This window comes from Sparus aurata, chromosome 12 (genome assembly GCF_900880675.1).
Source record: "Sparus aurata chromosome 12, fSpaAur1.1, whole genome shotgun sequence".
Classification (NCBI taxonomy): Eukaryota; Metazoa; Chordata; class Actinopteri; order Spariformes; family Sparidae; genus Sparus; species Sparus aurata.
This window is the reverse complement of record NC_044198.1, coordinates 16,213,149-16,235,684: the sequence shown is the minus strand read 5'-3', so window position 1 is coordinate 16,235,684 and position 22,536 is coordinate 16,213,149. Positions and strand designations below refer to the sequence as shown.

The window sequence follows — 22,536 nt, the reverse complement described above, 5'->3', positions numbered from 1 at the left end:
GTGAAAGTTCAGATTACGAGAGAGGACACCGGTTTTCAACAAGAAAACGTTTATTTACTGCAAAGACGAGTCACAAATTTTAAGAAAACAACACTAAGAAGCTAGCCTGAGCTGAGATCTGAAATATTCAGAAAACCAAACTACATGTGTCTTTAATAATTTCTATATTCATCAATACGACACACTAAATGATAATGTCTTTATAAATATAAAAGTCCCCCAATTGTCCTTGTTTTTTTATGTAAAATACACAATACAAATCACCCTACACGCATTGGTTCGCTCGCCAATTTGAGAAGAGAAAACTTAATGGCACACAAAAAGAAAGTCACATGAAATTTGTGTATATATTATATCAGATACTATACATCATCCAAAAAAAAGAGGAGAAAAAAAAAAAAAGAAATCACAAAAGCACTTTAGCCAACATATCTCTTAAAATGTTCACCAAAAAAAGAACAAAGCAAATAATTAGGACACAAATAAATATACCTTTTTTTCAGTTTTTGATATATGTACATATTTTCGTCTAGGGTGAATCAAAATAAAAACCTTCCCCAAATGCCACTGCCAAATGCTTGTGCTTGCATTAGAGCGTGCTACAGATGGCCACGACTCACCAGACTGTCAAATGGCACTTGAAAACATCCAAATACGAATCTCAAACGGGTCACAGCATTCAGAAAATATCATTTGACAAAAAAAAGAAAAAGAAATCACGATCATGAAGAAAACAAGTCAGAAGAGAGCATTTTTACTTACGGTAACTCTCCTTGTTCATTAACCAGTTCTGTACAATAAAAAGCCGTCTGCAGGTAATCTACCATGTGTAAACTACTAAGTGTGTGTGTGTGTGTGTGTGTGAGTGTCTGCGTGTGTGGCGTCACATCCAGTAAATAATAAATAGTCGAGTCTTGAGGACAGGTCTTTATGCTTCCTCAACCCTGGTGTCTTCTCAGTGGCAGCACCTGTGCAATGAAATGTCTGCTCTGATAGCCTCGATCTGGAGCCCACCAGAGACCCAATAGTCACCCAGGCCGTCTGCTCTGGCCGGGGCGAAATTAAAGGCACTGGAGTCTGCTATGGGTTCAGTGAAGCTGCCGTTTAAGTCCAGGTGAAGAGGCATCTCTTAGCTTCAGCTCCTATGACAAGGTAAGGAGTAGCTTATGTCTTTTTTTTTTTTCATCTTTTTTTTTTTTTTTTTCTTCATTTTCTGGTTGGAACCGGGCTCATTTTGCAAACAGCTGTTACAAAAAAAACCAAAAACAATCTCAAATTTTTAAAAGACACCGAAATAAAAAGTACAATTGTGTTGGCAGCATTAGCATCAGTCCAGTGTTGCCCAGGCAGGCTTTTGAGATGCAGAAAAAGATAGATCACTGTCTGGCACCTAAGTTTAACATAACAAAAAAAAAAAAAAAAATCAAATGGGGGGAAATCAACAAAACAACAGTTCCTAGCAGCACATGGTAGGCGTGCAAGACCAGAAAGCACTTATGATCCTAAAGCACACAATTAAGATTAAAAAAAAAAAAAAAACTTTTTATAAGCCATTTTGCACTTCAGGCACAAAAATAATACAAAGTTCACATCTACAATGTTGTAGTCAATTTGTATGACAAGGGAGCTGAGATTCATGTTTACACACACACAAAATCAATCAGTGAGAGAAAGAAAAGATGTTCTGCAAATCCTTCATTCCTACCCAGATTTACACCATGATTTAAATGTTTAAATCTAACAGAACCTTGTCACTTTTTTACGAGTTTGTTCCAAAGAGTGTTGGAGTCAGTCAGGTGGTTGTTATGAGAGCAAAGATTCGTGGGCAGCTGTGGAGAAAAGTCTAAGAGATAATCTGAGTTTTTTGTATCCATTCATTTGCTATTGGACTTCTTCATCACTTTCCCCTCTCTGCTCCCTTCCTTGCATTCAGCTGTTCAATACCAAGAGTCAGGGAGCAATCTATCGTGCGAGTTCATTAAGGTTACAAACTGATGGAAACAAAAATGGCCTCAAGGCCTTCAACTTCCCGCTACTTCAAGTTCATTGACCTTTTCTCGCAGACTTTTCAAAAGTGTCCTCGAACAACATAATAAGAGAGCCAGGTTTGGGTGCGCTCTGTTCCTAGATTTTTGTGAGCCACACACACTTCAAGCCAGAAGGATGAGGGTAAGGCTACAGCATGAGATGTGTACTGTCGGTTTAATCAACGAGGAACGTGTGTTTTTTGGGGTTGCCAGAATTCAACTCTGCAGATTCCCCCCAAAGTGCCGTGGAAATAATTTAACAACATTTCTGCGAGTCCTCGACACAGTAAGCTAAAATGACGAGCAGTATTTTTATGTGTTAAGTGTTTTTGACACAAGCACGCCCAAAACAGACGGCAATGATTCCGTCTACTTCCAGTATCTAACGGAAAATCTTTTACTAGTTATAGAAGCCTCTTTCTGCCATGCAAGAAAAAGAAAAAAAAAATCGGTTTAACATTATAACATTTATTGTTAAAACAATGACGATATTTTCAAGTCATAATAAATTTTGATGTTATTAGGAAATAAACTTATTAATTAATAAGAAACTGTCAAAACGATATGCTACATGTCTCATCACTGATTGTTATAAAATATTTTTATTTGACTAACTGCATGCTAATTTCCATTTATATAACCAATGATGACATTTAAAAAAAATATATTTTACCAATTGTTATGACATTATATTTTAAATGTATGACCAATTATGACGTTTCCTTTATTTGATCAATTGTTATAACATCTTTTTCTTTAATTTTAACTAAATGTTAGGACTTTTTCTTTATTTGTTGGAGAAATTGTTATTGCATTGTTCTTTAAAATGTATTTGACCAATTGTAAAGGCATCTTTTAAATAATTTGAATTAAATGTTATTACATGTTTCATGTTATTTGACCAAATGTTGACATCTTGTAATTTACATTTTTTTTCTAAAACAAATGTGTCACATTACAGAGAAACCTTTTTGTTATAACAATATTCATAATCATGGATAACATGAAACATGTTTCACCAGTTATAGTATGTTATAACAAGAAAAGTTTCTCTTTATAAAAAAAAAAAAAACGTCTTGTTATGACAACAAACTTCTCACTTTATTACCTGACACTGATCTCTTTTTCTTCTTTTTTTTTTGCATGGCAGCAATTTGATTCCATAGAACATAAAGGACTGTGAATACAGCAAATACAGTGCCATCCCTTTTTAAAATCCTTAATCAACCTTCATACATAGAAAGAAAAAAATAAAAATAAAAATAATACAACAAAAAAAAAACCTTCTGGTCCTCCTGTACAGTAGGTCTGCGCTTTATAGTGGTATGATTCATGATTCATCAACGGTACCCATTGTAATTATGGTGTAACGGGTAAGCATCTAAACCAAAACAAACACACAATAAATATCAATAAATAAACATTTCTGCAGCGATATGGTGCAGACCATTTTAACAAGCCTGAAAGAAAAAAATAAAAAATAAAATAAGAATACCAAAATCATTTTAGTAACAAAACGTTCCTATTAAGAGGATTAATCTCAATATTCTCCATGACATAGAAGGCTATAACAGTTCAAGTATAGATGTAGTCTAATGAATCAAAAGTTAGTCCCCATGCCTTTCCCATTTCACAGTCTATGAACTAATTACAGAGAAGCTACCCAAAAAGAAACAATCACATATAAACAATCAGATCAACCACATAAAAAGCAACAAATATATGTAGTGTATCATCATTATATATACTATACATATATATATCTATATATCTCTTTGAATATCACAAAATATCTACTTTTGGTCCACTGTACAAAGATGATCTTCAAACAGGGAACAAAGGATGAAAGCATTTTTTCTTTTTATGGGCTAAAAACTGAAGTGAAAATGTATCAGAGGTGAGAGAAAGCAATGCAGCTTTTCTCTATCGCGTTGAGATTTGTGCAGTACAGTGGTGTGTGTGCAATAAGGTTTGGTGACTGTGCTGCACGCGTCAAAAGGGCTGGCACCACTGGTTTGAGGTAGGGTGACTGATGGATGTGTTCCAACACACACATACACACACACACACACACACACACACACACACACACACACGCACACGCACACACACACGCCGACAAACAGGTCTATATACACACACATGCACATAAAAACACAGCGCAGACCTGTGTTCACACATACACACTTCACCCAACAACAAAGGCTAATGCAAGAATAGGCCTCTAGAGGGCAGAGTGAGGGCAGGAGCAAGGCTAAAGACCACAATTCAGATAAGTAGTGAGCTTAGTAGAGCTGATCCAGAGAGAAAAACAACAGGTGTGTGTCTGTGCCTGCATCCCTTGGTCTCAACACTGATGAGCCAGCCCAAATCCAGCCACGAGTCACCAGAAAAAAGCCAAAAATCTGTGGCTGGGACAATGCAGAGGGGCTGTGGGGCTCTCTACAGCACACAGGCAGGACTACAAGGACAGCTGCATTTAAAGGATAAGGCACTATGATAAAGCCGAGGTACATTAAATCCCTGACATTCCTTCTGCTCTGCAACATGGCACTGTGGGACAGAAAACAGCTCTCGGGTGGGCCCGGATGGCTCACTCTCAGCTTCCTCTTGTTAGTTTGGTTTTGGTCCTTCGTGAACTGAAGAAATTTCCTTAAGACAGAAACTGCAAAAAACAGGGGAACATGTCCGGTAAAAGTTGCGTTCAAGATTACAGCTCGTCACGACACTACAGAGCATCTAAAATGAACAAAGGCAAGCGTTATGCACGGGGTGCATAGAAAAGCTAGCATTGAGGAAGTGGTTTTGTACAGCCGGTCTTTTCAATCTCGTTTTCTATATACACACACACACAAGTAGCAGCACAGATATTTCTTCAGGGGTTCCTTTCTCTGTGGCTAAAATCTATAAGCGGTTATCAGTGGGAGGCTACCATATAATCTTAAACAGAACAGACGAAAACGCCCCATGATCCTTTTTCAGATAGGATATGTAGGTCATACATAGAAAATCATCCCTTTGTTTTTTAGCTACATACAATACTCAAAATATTTTTGTTCAGCCAAACTTGTATCGGCAGTTGGAATGCATGTTGATATAAACTGTACTAAAATTAGTCGGGAGAAGTGGAGATTAAAACAAAACCAAACACAGTGATAGCACCATGAGTTTTGGGTAATACCAACTGAAAGTACAGCAAAAACTATTTACAATAGGCAAAGGTCTTGAGTCGATGACTTTGCTCCACGGGGACTAGTGACATGGATTTGAGCTCTGAGACATCAGTAGTTTTAAAAGGACCTCAATTTTCCTCCAAGATCAAAACCGTCAATATAGACAGAGGCGTTAAGTCATGCCTAGGCAGGAAACTTTTAACGGGTCAAATTAGTCCTCCTCCAGCTGCTGCATCGTGATAGAGCACAGACTTATGGGACGACGACACATCCAGAATCTAAGCAGTCAGACACGGACAGCACATCTCGGCCAGAGTATCATCATTTCAGCACTCCCCCACACAGACCCGGAGAGGAGACTGTTGTCCACACGAGTGCAGACAGAGACAATGCATGAAAAAGACGGAAACATCTAGACTCACAAAGAGAAAGATATGTGGAGAGTGAGATAGCAAAAATAGGCCAGACAAGGTTAGCCGCGCCCTCAGACCCTCAAACGGAGGCATAGGTGTTGCCTGTGGCGCTGCAGTGGCGGATAGTGGGAGTACCGGCAGAGGGGGTTAGGATGTGCTCAGTGTGGTCTTGTGGGGGCTGGGGGAGCGAGTGGAGGACGCCTGGCTGGACGACCCCCACCACAGGGTGGGACCCGTCCTCTAGCGCCCCAACCTGGATCACCTGGATCACCTCATGCTCAGATTTCTCTCGCTTGGCAAGTGGTTCCCCGGACTCCTCCATGTCGTCTTCTAAGTCACTGTCCATCCCGCTGGTTTCATCTAGACGGGAGAATGCAACACATATATAAAACTCTATTAAAAACTCAAATCACATGAAGGAAGATTCACACAGCTGGAGAACAAGTAAAAAACTTGTTTCATTGAAAACATTCGTTTATGAACATATGTTGGCTGCACTGCTGCTACAGAGGATCATGGTGTAATTTTGCCTTTTTTTCCCCCATGATTAAGGATTTAAACAAAAACAAGAGAACATGTAACAAAAGCAACACAAATACATCACAATAATAATATTAAAAAAGCCACAGTAAGCTAGTGTGTGCAACCACATTGTATTGTCTTAACGCCAAAAATGTCTGTGTGGGTGAACAGAAAGTCTCATCAGTCTCAGCTCATTAACCGCATATTCAAGCGACTGCTACTGACCTAAATGACCGCTGAATTTAACTGGTTATAAAAATAGTCTTTTGAGTTGGAAAATATCATTTTTGCTCAAAAGCTGATACAGTCATTAGCACCAGGATCTCTTTTCTACTGGTTGAGTTTTTAGGCGATTGCCCTTTTCTTTGCCACATACCTTTGTCAATGTTAGAAAGGGAGAGGGTGTTGAGGCTGTCGAACTGAAAGCAGAGAGGCAAACATCATAATTAGATGGGCCATTACGAGTTCAAATAGTTTTTGTTTGACAAAAATTCAGTCATTCTCTACTCAGCCTTGTGCCGGTATAGAGTGTTGGATGAAATTATGTAGTCCACAAAACTTTTCTTGAGCTTCATGGCAAAACAGCACTGCAGCATTCCGCTAAATAACTGATGGGGAAACAACAAACAAAACCAAAAAATGGCTACATACAGCTCGTCCGGCGTAATCCAAGTGTCCAGAGGCCCCGATATTTAACATCGACTTAGAAAGGCATTATTTACACCCTTGACACGTAGTCTCTTTTTTGACGTTTATGTCCCAACTTACTTCAGTTGTTTAAGAGAATGTTAAAGTTGCAGTTTTGCTGTGAAGCTCCAGAAATGTTTGGTGGACTACAAAATGTTACCCGATTTTCCTTTCGCATGAAGGTGAGTAGATAATGAACACATTTTCACTTCTGGGTGAACTGATATTTTAGTTTATAAGAGATACAACATTGTAATAATGCAAAACATCCTATCAGGAGTAATTTTATGAACCGATATAAAATGTTCAAACAGAGGTAATTACACATTTGACACAAAGTGCATCAGTCATACATTGTAGTGAATCATGATGGCATTATAAAACACTATGAAGATAGGATGTCACTGTTGTACCTCCCCCATGACACCAATTGGTGTCTCTCCAGTAGCTTGGGCCACACGATGCTCCACTAGGTAAAACATGTACTCATCGTACAGCAGGCGAATCAGGTGGAAGGAACCGAAGCTGGCAGCACTACGCAGGGTCAGGTCCCTGATCACCATAGAACTGTGGAGACATGAAGACACTGTAAGTGTTTTGTCTTTTCAAAACAATGCTGCACATTCATAGGTGTATCTCAGTGCGTTTTTTTTTTCTTTGCAGACCTGTAGAAGGACCACTTTAGCAGAAACTGGCGAGCTGCTCTGGGGAAGCTGGGCCGGTGCTCATAGGGCTTGAGCACCTGAGTGACCACATTCTCCAGCCAAGCCGCCCACTGCTCCAGAGAGCTCTGCTGCTGTAGTGTGGCCTTGAAGTCCTGCTCCAAGTGCTGAACCACTCCCTCCTCACACTGACACACCCATGATGCCTGCTCCTGTACAGCAACATGGAGAAAGAACTTTATGTGCACACTAGTACAGTGAATTTAGGAAAGTATTCTTTTGGAAGGAACAACAAAAGCACCGCAACTGCATATCCAGACACAGAGAGCTGTTCTAACCTGTACGTTGGCAAAGTCAACACGGTTGAGATCACTCAGCATCTGGTTGATCTGTGACGTGTTTTGCAACACAGCACGTGCCGCTTGAGCCAGGTGGTTCAGAGATGTGTATCTGCGCAGTGTTTGCGCAAAGGCACTAACAGCGGCAATCTGTGAGAGGAGTGTACACAAATGTCCAGGTGTTACCTACTGTAAGTATACATGCCTTTTAAAACTAATCGCAGAGGAACTACTACTCTCAGATATTAAAGGTCCAGCGTGTAGGATGTAGTGGCCTCTAAGGTTTGCTTGTCTTGTACGTTGTACCTAAGTGGCTGATATTTTGCAAGATCACTTAACTATGTGGTCACATAAATCTATCTTACAGAGCTTCAAGCTATGTGCTAGTGGCTGAACACAGTGGTGACTGTTTGTTTGAAAACAATGGTGATCCTCCAGAGGTTAGCATAGATGCTGCTAGCATCAGATATATCAGAACTGGAGAGTATTTAATTGGAAGAAGAGAGAAGAACAGCACTGAAGGCTTGACCCTGCTCATTTCCAAACAGGGCCTAGCAACTCCTAGCTAGGTTGGCTGATTGCAACCAACTGAATACCCCTCACCTCACCTGCCCATATGTTGGCTGCTAAAGATGCAAAACAAGCGAAAGGCACTACCAGAGTCAATGCTTAGTTTCTGTCCACTCTGGCCTACTGTAGAAACATGGCTGTGCAACATGACAGAATCCATACAAGTGTAAATATAAAAGGCCCAATCTAAAGAAAAGATTCTTAGCTTCAGCTGATTATACACAAATGAAAACATAATTATGAATTTTATATTGCATTTCTGCCAATAGATCCCTTTAAATCCAACACAGTGGACCTTTAATTGTATAATTTAGGAACCGTAACAGGTGACTGTTCAGCATTTTTACTCTGCATTAATTCAGCAAGTGTACCTTAGTCTGGATCATTCTCTGTGGAATGGCATTCATGGCATTATTGAGCCAACCTTCCAGGCTTTTGGCAAAGTTGCGAATGGCTTGAGTCAAGGCACCTGAAAAAGAACATTTTAGAAAAGATTAAAACAACATCAGCGAGTTAACAATTGTCAACGTGAAAGGTGGTGTGACTGTGGCTCACTGGGAATGGGTCTCAGGACATCAGGGATGAGGATCTCCACAAGGGCCTGGTACATTAGATGGTCACAGGTGCTCATCCATTTGAGTACAGCCTCGTTTCTGCACAGCACCAGTAGCTGCGAACGGGGGAGTCGTGCTTCAATCTCACTTACGCTGCTGAGGAGGGAACAAACCAGACTTAGAAAGATGCCTTGGAATTTTTGGAGATGAGCCTCAAATGAATAAAGTTCAAATATATGATTGTTAAATATGTTCTGGAGGCTGATGATTCTCTTCACCGACAGGCTGACAGACTTCATTGGAGATAAACATCAAACATTGCATATCATCATCAGCTTGACCTCACCTGTTTTCTGTTACAGTGGCACCCTCTACAGAGTCAGGGGGAGAATAACGCCAGAATGTCTGCCACAACTTCTCAATTAGACTGAACTGGAGGTTGACAACCACATCCAGGATAGCCTGGAACAAAAGCAAAAAAGAAACAAAAGTGGTGAATAGTTGTCACTGGAAGAAGAAGATATAGCGCCTTTGAAAACTGTCTACAGACATGTAAGTGAAACCCAAAATTATCTACATGGCTAAATACCACTAGGGGAATGTGAGGAAATGCTTTTGTTTTTATGTACTTTAGGTGAGCCGACTTTAATCATGAGCAGAAGGTGAACAGCTGTCTGTCAGACCGTAAGGCCTTGGCCGTCACTTGAGGATGACCCGATCTTTAGTTTCCACGCATTAAGAGAGCTGTGATTGAAGACTTCACAAGATGAGGAAGAAAGTTCTGTTCCAAAATGCCAGCCGATGGCATTTAAAAATCTCTGCTGCTGTAAGCACACATGACCTTTTCCGAAGTTTCTCAAAGTTTCCACACACTGTTGTGAAGCCTAAGTCAGTTTTACTAGCCTTTTCTAATTAAAGACAGCTTAAATAAGATTAAACTGGTAAACTGCTGTCATGATAGACACTCCTTATATGTAAGGAGGGGGAAAAGATGAACTTGATCCTAGGAGAGAATGAGAATCTTAATAGAAAATAAGTGGTATAGATTTAGCGGGCAATGACTGAAATGCAGCTAGCCCAGGCAGATCAATAGATGAGTGTACGGTCACAATGCCCGCATGGTCATATTGATGATGTTTCATCAATTAATTCTACAATATCGAAGGGATTACTTAGTGACCAGACCCCCTGTTCCTCCTGTGAATTACATGTATGCACCATATTGAGCTGTGAACAGAAAGCACTTCATCTAACCTCACAGTGCTCTCTGTAAAGGGACTGGAGAGCTTTCACATCCTCTGGGCTGATGTTCTCCGTATTGCTCTGTCCCAAGTCCAACTCCACAAAGTCAGGGAGTGCCCGTGATGCGTCTGTTGGGGTGACATTCAGCATTGTTCAGCACATGTTACAGGTTACATGACTTTTCAAATAAAGAGAAAAGCAGCTGACCTAGGAACTGCTGGTGGTGTTGGCTCTGCGCGATGACCGTCTGCTCTGCTGCACCAGGAATAGGCTGGCCGCCACCTGAGTAATTCTCCCCAGAGCAGGAATCAAACTTTTGCACCGGTTTGAACCTGGAATCAAATGTTTCTCCTCAGTATCCAGAAAAACTGCAACTTTTTTCACACACTGCATGTCTGCATGCATGTGTAGCTGCCTGTGTTACCTCTGTTTCTGCTGAACAGGTTGCTGTCTGAGGGCCATGTACTGCATGTCTTCTTGGAGTCTATTGAGTGGGGAGTCTGGTTTCACGCGGATACCATAGTAATGATATTTGGAGTTCCCTCTGCCAGACAAAAAAGTAAAAGTTAACACACGACTCAGAGTCTCAATGTTGGTTTCACAGATAAGTTCAGATGGATGGCAAGAAAGTGACTGAAGAGATGAACCAATGAGGCTGATGGTGATTGTGGATAGGGATAAGAACAGACAGGCAAGCACACTGCCATTTGATTTCAATCTTAAATCGCCAAATGGAAGAATTTACGTAAGAAAAATAAAACAAAAAAGGTAACCTTGTCCCAAGGCGCCTTGTACGGAGTCCCATGAAGATGGAGCGGATGAGTTTTCCAAAAGAGGCTGCATTTACAGGGTCCAGTTTCTGCTCCTGGCAGTGGCGCAGGTAATGATTATAGAGGGTGGATCGTGGTAGACTTACGCCCTCTGCTGTCTCATAATTGTCCAACAGCCACTGGAGCTACAAGGGAATACATGTTGTTTTACACGAGAGTCGCACAGTGGTCCACGCAAAGTGTTTGCCAAGACTTCAGACTGTAATCTTGATGCTGCAGCGTCACGACTCCGCAAAGCATTTCTATAGCAGGCAGTGAATTTAAAGAAATAGTAACAATTTAAACTGGCAACAGAAAACAGCAAGCTCCAAATCAAACTCAAATTTATAAAGGGTTGAGGCGGAACAGCAAGAGAGCGAGTCAAGCAAAAGTCAAGGTAAAGGTAGGGAAAGCATTTGTAAAAAAGCAACTTACATGGCTGTTGAGCAGCGAGCTTCTCTGACTGGATAAACCCTCAGATTTTTGGAGCGTCTCAATCGCCATTTCAATCTGATAAACCATGAAGCACAGGACGACAAAATGTAAGAGGGGGGAAATAAAAACAAAAAGAAAGAAAAATGAAGAGTTGACACATTAGTGGCCACTAGCAAAAAAAAAATAAAGAGAATCTAGGAAGGATCCCAAAGCAAGCACCACTACACCCAAGCAAGAGCAGGACGGTCTGTTATTTCGGGAAAATCTTTTTCGAGTTGAGGAAACAGGGACATAGGCTCAATGGGATCAACTCAGTACATCAATCATGGATAGCTGGCAGACAGACAAGTCTCCAAGATTCCGCCAGCACACATCCACTTAGAACAACTATCATGTGCAGAGGAAAAGCCAGACTCCATTAGAGAAACAAAAGACCAGGGCAGTGTGCCAAGATGATTTAGTAACACCTGCGCAGCAACCTCAAGAGTTATGCAGAAAAAGCTGGTGTATACTCATGGGGACAACTTTAATTACATATTTTTTGTTACTTGTGAACACCAAACGTTTTATGTATATTTTTGCCAAATTAGCATGGTGTTTCAGTTTAATTTAATCAGAGTTGTTAATCAATACCAATTCTTATCATTTAAAACTTCAGAAACATCTGCGATTATCGAGCGTGTAACCACCGCGATTCCCTCAGAATACTGCTAATTTTCTAGGCCCTTTGTCGAGGATGTCACCTAGGTTAGACAAGGACGAGATAAAATGCCCTTGCACACATTTTGAAGACAAAAAAATAATTTTGCTTTTGCAAAGACATTATTTGAAGGTTTTTAACTATCCGCCATGATTCACATCCATACATAACCGATGTCAATCACCAAGTGGCATTGCTACATTCCTGGCAGAAGTGGTCATTATGATAGACTATGAGTCAGATTCAGAGAGGTCCTGGCCTAAAAACCGTTGTTCTCCAAATGTAAGAAAACATCTTCATTTGCTATACACCAACAAATACCACATTATAATGATGTGATCATAGTTCTTTGTGAAAATTAAAATGAGATGCAAAAAGAATCATTCCCACCGATTGTGAATCATATCTGTCCTATGATCTGTCAAAATAATCACATTACGCTGCCAAAAGCACATTCCCAAAACCCTTTACTACACCGTCTCTCAGATTTTAGCCCCTCCACCACAGCAAGGGAATAACAGACAGTTAAAATCAGGGATGGAGACAAAGCACTGCTTTGGTTGAACACTAAAAATTAAGGGTTACAATGTGAACATTGCTGGCAGTAGTCAGATCACTAGAGAGACTCAGGCCCAGCCCACGCACCACATCACCAGAGATAAAACAGACCATACACAATCATGTTTCTTCATAATGTGAAACAATGTGTGTTGTTTGTGCACAAACAGAAAGTTTGAAACCATGACACATATTACAGAGCCCGACATTTCAGATCAGCAAAGCATGATAGAAACAGAGCATACAGTATATGCTAAGGGGTGCCAGACAAACTAAAAGCTGTGTCTAAACAACCTCCTCCAGAGACACATCAACTTAAATGCTGCTGTTCTTAACACACAGTACACAAGCTATGGTATAAAAATGTTTTAATAAATATTACAAACATGGAATCGAATATGAATATTGTTCAAGGTACTGTGTCGAAATTAGAAATCCCAGTACTGTGACAACAACACTGCTACAACGTCACTACAATCACGGGTGAAATGGTCACCGAACACACAAAAGCAGGCAGGCAAAGGCAGGTGAGGTGCCCCGATGAGTGGGTGCTGTGCACTTACAGTAGCTGGGGAAGCTCGCGCGGTCTGGGTGGCAGGGTGGGGTCCAGGGTTGTCCATGATGTACGCTCCAGGACTGGTGCTGATTACCTGACCCCCCGCCAGATTCATGCTCATTCCTCCGCTGCCCCCTCCTCCGTTGTTGTTCATGCCATGAGATGTCACCACAGTGGACACTTGTGACGAGCTGCCCTGCGTGTCAAAGTAGCTCCCTCCACTGTTCTGGCTGTACAGCTGCGGCTCTGAGTACGAGTAAGTTCTTCTGTTGGAGAGAGGTATGCAGTCAATCAGTGCTCAAACTGATGTCAAATAAAACTAATACAAATAATTTAATAATATAAAAGAATCATTTTTATATAACTTTATCAGTAGTTACTTTGTGTTTTCTTAAAAAGAAAGTTTAATCCAAGTATACTTTCTTACTTAGGCAAGACACCTATGAGGCCTATATGAAAACAATTCCAAAGTACATATGTTTATCATTCGTTTTGTCAGAATAAATACTGTCAGTAACTTACTTAGTGATGACGATCCAAAATGTATTATATGTGATCGTAAATTATAACTCTCACATACTATCTTGATCTGGATTGTCACACCGTGGGTGTGTTTTACAATCTACATACATGTGTACCTTTGTCATCGTAATTTGTAAATATTCTGATTGTTTTTTGATTATTTTCTTTGTGTGGCCAGTCCTCTTCCAGGTTGCCGTGATGGAGAGGAGGCTGTGTGGTGCCACTTGGCAACAACTCAAGCTGCTCTGCCTTCTTTCTGGATCCACATTTTTCATGTATATTTCATATTTATTATGTATCAGAAATAAAAGGGTTTTTTTTTTTTTTTTTTTATAAACACTTGCTTTTTGGAGCTTTCCTTATTTGAATAAAGGGTTTAAAGACTGTACAGTTGTTACGATTGTGATTTTGGCCTGTATAAATAAAACTGATTGGACTTGATACAAGCCTGGTTCTAGTTTGGTGTATGTATGACTGTGCATTTCTAAGCAGTGGCGGTGACCCTTACGTTAAATGTTACCACCAATAGCCGAGCCGACACACAGTGCGCCTGTTTTTGTCAGTACATGCACTGATGAGAGTGTGTGTGTGTGTATCACAGTAGGACAAACACAGCTTGGGCTTGTTAGTGGTATGTAACCCCATTCCTCAGACCCAGGGGACCCTGCCGTAGCGTCAGCACTTAAAAGACAGGCCTACTTCTGGTCATGTTCAGGTGACTGAGCACAATCAAACACACGACTGCACAGCCCTCAGAAAAGAAAACAAACACACACACACTAAAAAAAATTAAGGCACTCCCACCCACATCATGTGCTTGTGACATGAATGATGGTGTGAAGAGACTCGAGAGGAGAAAGAACAGGCTGCAGGGAGGCAGCGCTAATATTTGTGGAGTGGTACAAGAGCAGAACTGGGTAACAGATTGACTCACATGTTGCCATTGGTGTAGACGCCACTGTTTTCCTCCACATACTGCACCTGTGCTGGGTAAACATGCTGAACCTGTTGAACAGTCTGGGCCTGGCAAAACAAATTGTAAGTGTTGCAAATTAATTATTAAATTGACTTAAGTAACATATTGCGATGAGAACTAAAGACACGATCACACACAGACAGGCCGGCTGTACCTGTTGCTGGACAGGCACCTGCTGAGTGGAGCCGGTAGGCTGGACAGGCACGGTGGTCTGAAGAGGGACAGTGGAGGTGGAGTCAGCGCCTGCTTCAGGGGTCTGCATGGCGCCTAAATAAGACAGAGAAAATTTATTGTGGAAAGATGATGATCACAATCACTAAACTTAAAGCCACTCTCACCCTACAGGTCTGATCGGCCAAGCAACTTTACAAGTCTGCATCTTAATGCATCATTGAGGCAATGCTCATGTATTATCAAAAGACTGATTACTTGATTAAACACTTTTTTTATCTCCTGGTTGTTGTTGACAAACAGATTTATAGCTTCCAATAGGCAAAGGACCACATTTTAACCACCCTGTCTTATTTGATCACATCTGGTGAATAAGCTCAACAACTATCTTCAAAATCTGTCTAGAACATTACAGAAAGACAATTATCATATTACATGTCAAAACTAACCCTTACCCTTATCCCATAATTATCCTAATTTGCTTTGGTTAACTAAGAACATAAAATTTGCCTAAATTAGATACTAGTCTAGACATGATAGAAAACAGGAGGTTTCACCACAGATTCTCTTCTCTTTCGCCCTAATCAATGCTGCTAAAGCTGTTCAAGAGCAACTCTACCAAGCACCTGTTTCTGCCTTGTGGTACTCAATGTACTGAAAGCCTCATGCATCAGTGACACATGGTCTTGTCTCCATGTTCACAGCCATAAAACAAGTTAATATTTAACAAACTCCAAATAGATGCTGCTTCGCGTTGCTCTGACTTTTACAGGTTTGACATTACTGGAGGGTGTAAGTCCTGGATCAGGACTTGTTACTGGTTAGTTTAATCATTTTCAGATTGTGTCTTTACTACTTGTAAAAGAGCTCTATTGCACATGCAGTATTTACTAATCAAGGCTCAAGCAAACTATTTTGAAGATGAGGATAGAAGTGTGAAGAGACACTGATGGTGAACCTGTGTTTGTGAGTTAATAATAGCATGTCTACCATCACCCATTCCTTCCAGGGGAAGGCCAACTCCTCCCCATCACAGTTTCCATGAACAAGCCTCTCTTGGTTAATTAAGCTGCCTCTCCTAACAGCTTTGAATCTCTCTAGGGACAGCCTGCCCCTTCCCTTTATCTTCACTATCATACAGGCCTTTTTCTTGGGATGAAGGCTATCACTTCATTCGTGTCTGGGTGACTAACCTCAAAGTTTAACTACAAAGCTGAGTCAGTCTCCTGGTGCATAGAGAGAATGAGGCATAGTAAAGCAGCAGAAGGAATATGCAGTTTCTTTAAACATACAGAGATTCATTAACGCCAAGCCTTCTGCTTCATGACTATTTCCAACACCTCGGGGAGGGGATATGTGTATATACTATCACTGTCAGACAATGTCAGGAGGCTGTTGCTAGACAGGCTGCAGTTTGGCTCACGGAAAAATACATGAATATCCAGTTAAAATATTTATATTCTGCAACTTTGGCGAGATACTTTAAGCTATGAAAATAACTTCATCAAAAAAACAAAACAAAAGAAGGAAGACAAATCTGATTACTGGTGATTAAAATACTACGACAGACAGGGAACTAGGGTACCAAATAATGATCATCTTCACCGTTGATTAATCTGTTGATCATTTTCTCGATTAATCGATTAGTTCTTTCTTTAGATGACACTCTCAATTGTCTCGTTTTGTCCACAACCCAAAGACATTCAGTTAAATCTTATACAGGAATAAAGAAACCAGAATATATTTACAGATATTCAAGAAGCAAGAATCTGATATTTTTTTACTTTAACTGATGAATTGGTTTTCAAAATAGTTTGCAACTAATTGACAATAACAGTCCACAGCTAATCCATTAATCATTGCAGCTTTACAAGCAACTGCTTTATCCTGAAGTATGACAGCCTATGTTTGCAGGATAGCAATACAAATGTAAGGAGTCAAACTGTACCCTTCAGCTTACTTTATCCCAAATCTAAAATAAAGGGCTTGTGACGAGAAGAATATAGACTTATATACCAAAGTAGAAATCTGAAGGTTCAAGTACACAGCCCCTACTTAGCCCACCTAAACTGAGGAAAGGAGCCCATGCATCACAACACACTCTCGTTGCCTCACCCCAACCCCCTCCACAAACGCACACACACACACGCACGCACGCACACACACACACACACACACACACACACACTCTAACACACCTCCTGCCTCACCATTCAGGCACTCCCTTGTGGCCCACTTAAATACTGTGCTCCACTGAGCAAGTGCAAGCCCTACAAAGACACAGAGGAACAAAAGCCACCAAGGAGGGCAACATTTTGCCCTGCGTTTTCTCCCCTCAGTTCCACTTGCTAAGATTACAAGCGACAAAGAGTAAAGAGTGCAAGGTTCAGCCGCACACACAGCCACCAGATAATACACAGAACCATGATTTGCATCTCTAATGATCATGTATGATAAAAGGGGGGAGTCTAATGCATCAAGTAAAAGGAAAAAGAGCTGGTGAAGAAGGTTGAAAACTATACTACGCGCAAAATCTCAAAAGGCAAAAGAGAAGCATCATCAGGCGCACACACAGGAACCTAACAGGTGGAGGACGGAATTGAGGAGGTGAAGTGTGTGCATCTCTGTGTGTGTATGTTTTCATATATAAAGAAAAGTGGGAGTTACTTGTATTTTTGAAGACAGCTAATGTTTCTTTTGCGGTCAAAACACTGCATCAACACATGGGATACTTTGTTATGTCAAAAATTTTTTTTTACAAACAAATCAAGTATTCAACATTTAACCTTATTTTAGGACATGACCTGAGCACCTGTTCATCCTGATTGCCACATGTGGTTTTAGGTAAGGGGGGGGGCGCGCCCTTAAAGTCTCCCCTTTCATCAACAATATACATTATTTCTGGCAGGCCGGTGCAAACACAAAACCAAACCTGCTGCATTCTGCTAAGCCATGAAAATGGATGACTGAATAATTGAATTAATCAGCCCCTCTTTAAGTGATTGGAAATGTAACAGGATCCAGGCAGCAGGTGGCATGGTACTATTTCTGTGCTACCGGACTACAGGTAAGTGGTAAGGTGATCTGATAACTAGCAGTTCCTAGCATCCTGTTCAGTGTGGGGAGGGGTGTTTTCCCATTACATATTTTTGGGGGTGTATACGCCAACAGATCAATAAATATAATTTTGAGCTTCGCCTAAATTATGCATAAAAATAGTATTATTGTTACTGGATCTGTCACCTGCATATCAGTGACTGGGCTTTCTCTTACTACACTAGCACTTACAGATGCATGGCTGACATACTAGAGACGACGAGGAGACAATCAAATTTTGATTTATTGCTAAATGCATTTTCTGCGGTGGACGCGCAGGGATTCTGGCCTTGATGGTCAAGAGACTAGAGGTGCACCTGTCCTCCCAGCCACTTCTCTCTCTCTCTCTCTCTCTCTCTCTCTCTACACACACACACACACACACACACACACACACACACACACACACACACACACACACACACACACACACACACACACACACACACCTGTTCAGTAACCTAATGGGAATCAGAGGTCGCAGCTGCACAGGAGACCCAATGGACCCAAGGATAATTGTGATGCAACAATAAGAAACCATGTCTCTAGAAATTTAACCTGCTTCTGGATTAAGGAATCTCACAAAATGCCACGTGTACTACTCTGCAGTGAGGAAAGTGAATATGGAATATTTTCTATTTAATTTAGCTTATTATTGCCCAATTTGAGTGAGCCTAACATCAATATTAAGCTGTTTCCTAACGACTCATTTTCAGTGAGATGCATAAGTGAATTCACTCCTATTATTTTTGTGTTGCATAATTAAAATAAAAACACACAATATCATCTTTTAACTGTCATTTAAAGATGATATTCTGCAGTGTGTCTGTATTGCAGAAGGGATGGCTAAATCTTGACGTTGCCAGCCCAGTTGCAGAACGTGCAATGCAGAAAACCGGAATGATTGCTGATAAAATGGGTATTATCATAAATATATGTCTATGTTTATCTGGCAGGCGTTTTTTCCCCCTCTGTAAAACTTAGCCCTGTGTTATTAGATAGCTTATCACAGCAATCTGAAGCCACAAAGAGGGCAGATGCAAAGCTAGCGAAGCTATCTTGCTCCCTAAGACAAAAGGGAAAGTAATGGCTTAGCTATTGTCAATAGCAGTTAGTGTATGGATATCTAGCCCACAGCACTTCCCACTGCTGATCGACGATGGTGGTTCTGGTTTATCAGTAAGATTTGAACCCCCCGAAGCACAAACTTGCAATATCACCGTCACATTAGCCAAAATATGGGATACCAACAGGCATTGTAAGAAGGTTAGCAACCTAGCAACAACAGACACCTGCTCCTGCTCCAGCTGACCAGCTAGCATCGGTGACTAGCCCAGACCGATGCTACCACTCAGCATTGTAAGTTTAAACACACACACGGAAAAGCCGTTTTCTGCCAAAACTGAACGAGCTCGGCTCAGTTTTTTTTAGCCACCAAGCACCCCGGTGAGAGGACACGGCTAGCTTGTGCTAGCGAGCAGGACCTCTCACAGCTGTGGGTATCTACAGGCAACGTTAGCAAGCAAGGCTACCACGTCACAAAGAAACACCCTCGCTAGCAAACTACCCCAGCAGCTACCCACCGAGGCTTCACTCAGCAGCGCACAAAAACATAAAAACCACAGCGCTAATATCCCCTTCTCTACATAAGCCCCTCGAAGCGAGCGTGGACTTGAATTCGGGTGCCGAAGCGGTGGAGGAAAAAAAAAGATGCATTTCAAACCTGAGCTGTGAACTGGTTGATGAGATGAGGATGGTGGAGGAGGTGGTAATGATGGAGCGAGAGGTTGTTGTTGGTGGGTTACAGTCGCCAGGACTACGGTGACTATATGGCGCTGCCTCACCGGGCAACAGTTGCTATAAAACTCACTCACCGGGAGCGCGCAACCTTAGCGGTCAGGTGGGAGGAGATTAAAGAGCACTTAATACAGACTGAACAGAGGGAAGATCACACCCAAATACACATGGATCTATCTGTGATCATTAAGGAATATGTTACAAGGATTGTCGGTGCACCCGATTTACTCGGAGGCATCAAAAAAAAAAAAAAAAAAAAAAAAAAATTTAAAGAAAAAGAAATAAAAATATTCACCTGTTATAGGATGTTGGATTGGAAGTGTTGCAGTCTTGGTGCTTTTTTTTTTTTTTTAAACAGGTGGAAAGTATAAAAAAAACTAGTCCTGAATTCAAATGATAGTGAAGTGAAAGTTAAAGCATTATCAAAAAATGTCAAGGGGCGTTTTGACCCCTTGGAGCATTTAAATGCTATAATTTGTGAATGCAGAGACCAATTCGGATTATTTTTGGGGACCAAATATATTCACAAAACACAAAATAAAAAAAAAAGATCAGATATGTCACAGAATCAACAGTCAACACTAACACATACCAAAGTAAATTTAAGTAGTGTAATTTCCACAGGTGTCCTTTTGGCTGCAAAGACAACGACTGTAAAGTCAGTATAATGGAAAAAATGCTATATAAATGGAAGTCTGTTTACCATACTGAGGCCTGGATGTTAAAAAAAAAAATATATATATATATATATATATATATATATATATATATATATATATATATATATATATATATATATATATATATATATATCACTTGAAAAGAACACTGACTGATTGATTGCCTTTCATTAACTTGTTATATATCACAGTGTTTGTGTGCGTTTGTAACCACAAATGTGTACAAGCTGTGCCATTCTTGAGTTGTGTTTTTATCACCCATCACGTTGCATTTTATTGCCATTATTTCCACTTTTCCTCAATTGTTTTTGGTTAAAACTCTCATAAGGAAGAAGTCTTTCTACCTGAACAATACAGTTGTTATGTTAAGAAGTGCCTCGGGGCTTTTGAAGCAAAATGACTGATTGTTGTTTCACTCCCAGCCTTAAGCCATGCCTTTCTGATAGAGTGACCAAACTAAAGTGGACATTCACTTTTACTGACAAGCAGTTAATGATCATTTTAGAGCCCTTTAATTATTCAGATACTTACCTGGTAGATTAGAAAGTGGTGAAAATTGTAAAAGTTACTCTGACATGTAGTGACGTGGAAGTATAGTGTCACATGAAATGGAAATACTGTACTGCAGTAACACTTGTTAGGGATATTGAGACATATGGATGTAATATGCATGTGCATGGACAGGCAATAAAAGTCAAATGCAATTAGTCGCGTTACTTTTCGGGAACCAAAAACATTCACAAAAATACAAATTCAGATATGTCACAGGCTAAACCATCAAGTGAAACACTTACATATCCCAAAGTATTTAAAGTATCGAACATTCCAAAAGACCTTTTTGGTGCAAAGACAATGACTGTAGGTTTACTCTCTAAACCGTCCAATACAGGGCCCGCAGGTCAAAGTTGATTGGCGTTAAGGTTAAATTTGGCCCACCAGATATTCTTACTGAAAACAATTGTTTGTTGAAATACAAATATCTTTTTAATAAATATTTTATTAAAATGTCTGTGTATAAGTCCGCATGTTCTCAACTTGCACGTGGTTTTCCTGCAGGCCCCTTAGTTTTTATAATCACCTAACCCTGATCATATTGTGCTAATTCTTTGTTTTGTTTTTTTCAAATTCTGTCATGACTGTGATTAGGCCAACTCACATAATGACTCATACCGATGCCTGTGCTTCTTTTTAAGGTGGTTCCATTTTTTGCTGCTTGTATGGTAGGATTCTGATGATGAGGTGAAGGTGAAGTTTATTTTACTTCAGCCAGAGAGGGGGAATGATTTAGAAGTGTTTCAGTGCGTCTCCTATTTGCACACCAGAGGTTACAGGTACCAGGTTTTGCTAAGAAGGGCAAAAAAAGCAGCTCCTGCAGCTATTGTGTTTAACTGTCTCAGCAACATCTGGCCGGTAACTTTTCATTTGTACTTCTCTGGTGTACAACAAACTCGACTTTCAACTTTTTAAGTTCACAAAATCAGACACAATTGAATTGAAGCGCTGGTTTACCATCACACTCACAGGGCCGACACTTACGGACAAAATTACCAGTCACGCTCAGATTCACACCTAGAGGCAGTATAACCAAACCTGCATGTCTGTAGGCTGTGGGATGGAACCCACGTGGACACGACGAGAACATGCACACTGGGAACAGAAAGGCCCCAGCCGGCTCAAACTCAAAACCCTCGTGCTGCGGGACAACAGTGACGGCGCTCACCACTCCTCTGACAAGGCGTACATTTGGCGGCGATCCATTTGCATTAATTCAGACATGCAAAATCCTCATCACAAATATGGAAATCACAATCTTCAGAAGTTTGTAAGTGATCTCACTTTTGTCCTAACAAGTTGTTGTTTCTTAGGTTTGAGAGCTAAGAAGATTGCATACTACCCACCTGAAAACTGGACTTTTAAATGTTTTCCCACCTTTTATGAGAGAGTGAAAACAAGGCCCTTTGGGTGGCTGTGGCTCAGGAGGCAGGACAGTTTGTCCAGTAATTTGAAGGTCGGTGGTTGAATCCCTAGAAACCCCAGCTGCATGTCGA

The 22,536-nt window shown here is 40.7% G+C and overlaps 1 protein-coding gene across 2 annotated transcripts; it reads right to left on the bottom strand.

The window, feature by feature from the left end:
- Positions 1 to 32: 32 nt before the first annotated feature.
- rfx3 (regulatory factor X, 3 (influences HLA class II expression)) lies at positions 33 to 19,972 on the bottom strand. 2 transcript variants are annotated; one of them, XM_030435322.1, is made up of 17 exons: positions 19,735 to 19,972; positions 14,899 to 15,011; positions 14,703 to 14,791; positions 13,254 to 13,512; positions 11,433 to 11,507; positions 10,962 to 11,143; positions 10,613 to 10,732; positions 10,396 to 10,520; positions 10,201 to 10,316; positions 9,293 to 9,408; positions 8,948 to 9,099; positions 8,764 to 8,861; positions 7,823 to 7,972; positions 7,488 to 7,696; positions 7,236 to 7,389; positions 6,512 to 6,554; positions 33 to 5,973 (listed from the first exon to the last, which is right to left on the bottom strand). In XM_030435322.1, exons 2-17 carry the CDS (start codon positions 15,004 to 15,006, stop codon positions 5,693 to 5,695), a joined length of 2,277 nt encoding a protein of 758 aa, XP_030291182.1. In that variant the 5' UTR covers positions 15,007 to 15,011; positions 19,735 to 19,972; the 3' UTR covers positions 33 to 5,692. The 2 variants fall into 2 exon arrangements, with proteins under 2 accessions (XP_030291182.1, XP_030291181.1); XM_030435321.1 differs by having other exon boundaries at positions 8,948 to 9,102; positions 19,735 to 19,968.
- Positions 19,973 to 22,536: the final 2,564 nt, after the last annotated feature.

What these genes read in the sequence shown, in the direction of transcription:
- rfx3 (XM_030435321.1), bottom strand. Translation starts at nt 15,006, where the DNA reads ATGCAGACCCCTGAAGCAGGCGCTGACTCCACCTCCACTGTCCCTCTT. An exon ending in ACAAGGCGCCTTGGGACAAG is followed by an intron (nt 10,733 to 10,961) that starts GTTACCTTTTTT and finishes TTTGTCTGGCAG; the next exon opens with AGGGAACTCCAAATATCATT. An exon ending in CAATTGGTGTCATGGGGGAG is followed by an intron (nt 6,555 to 7,235) that starts GTACAACAGTGA and finishes CTCTGCTTTCAG; the next exon opens with TTCGACAGCCTCAACACCCT.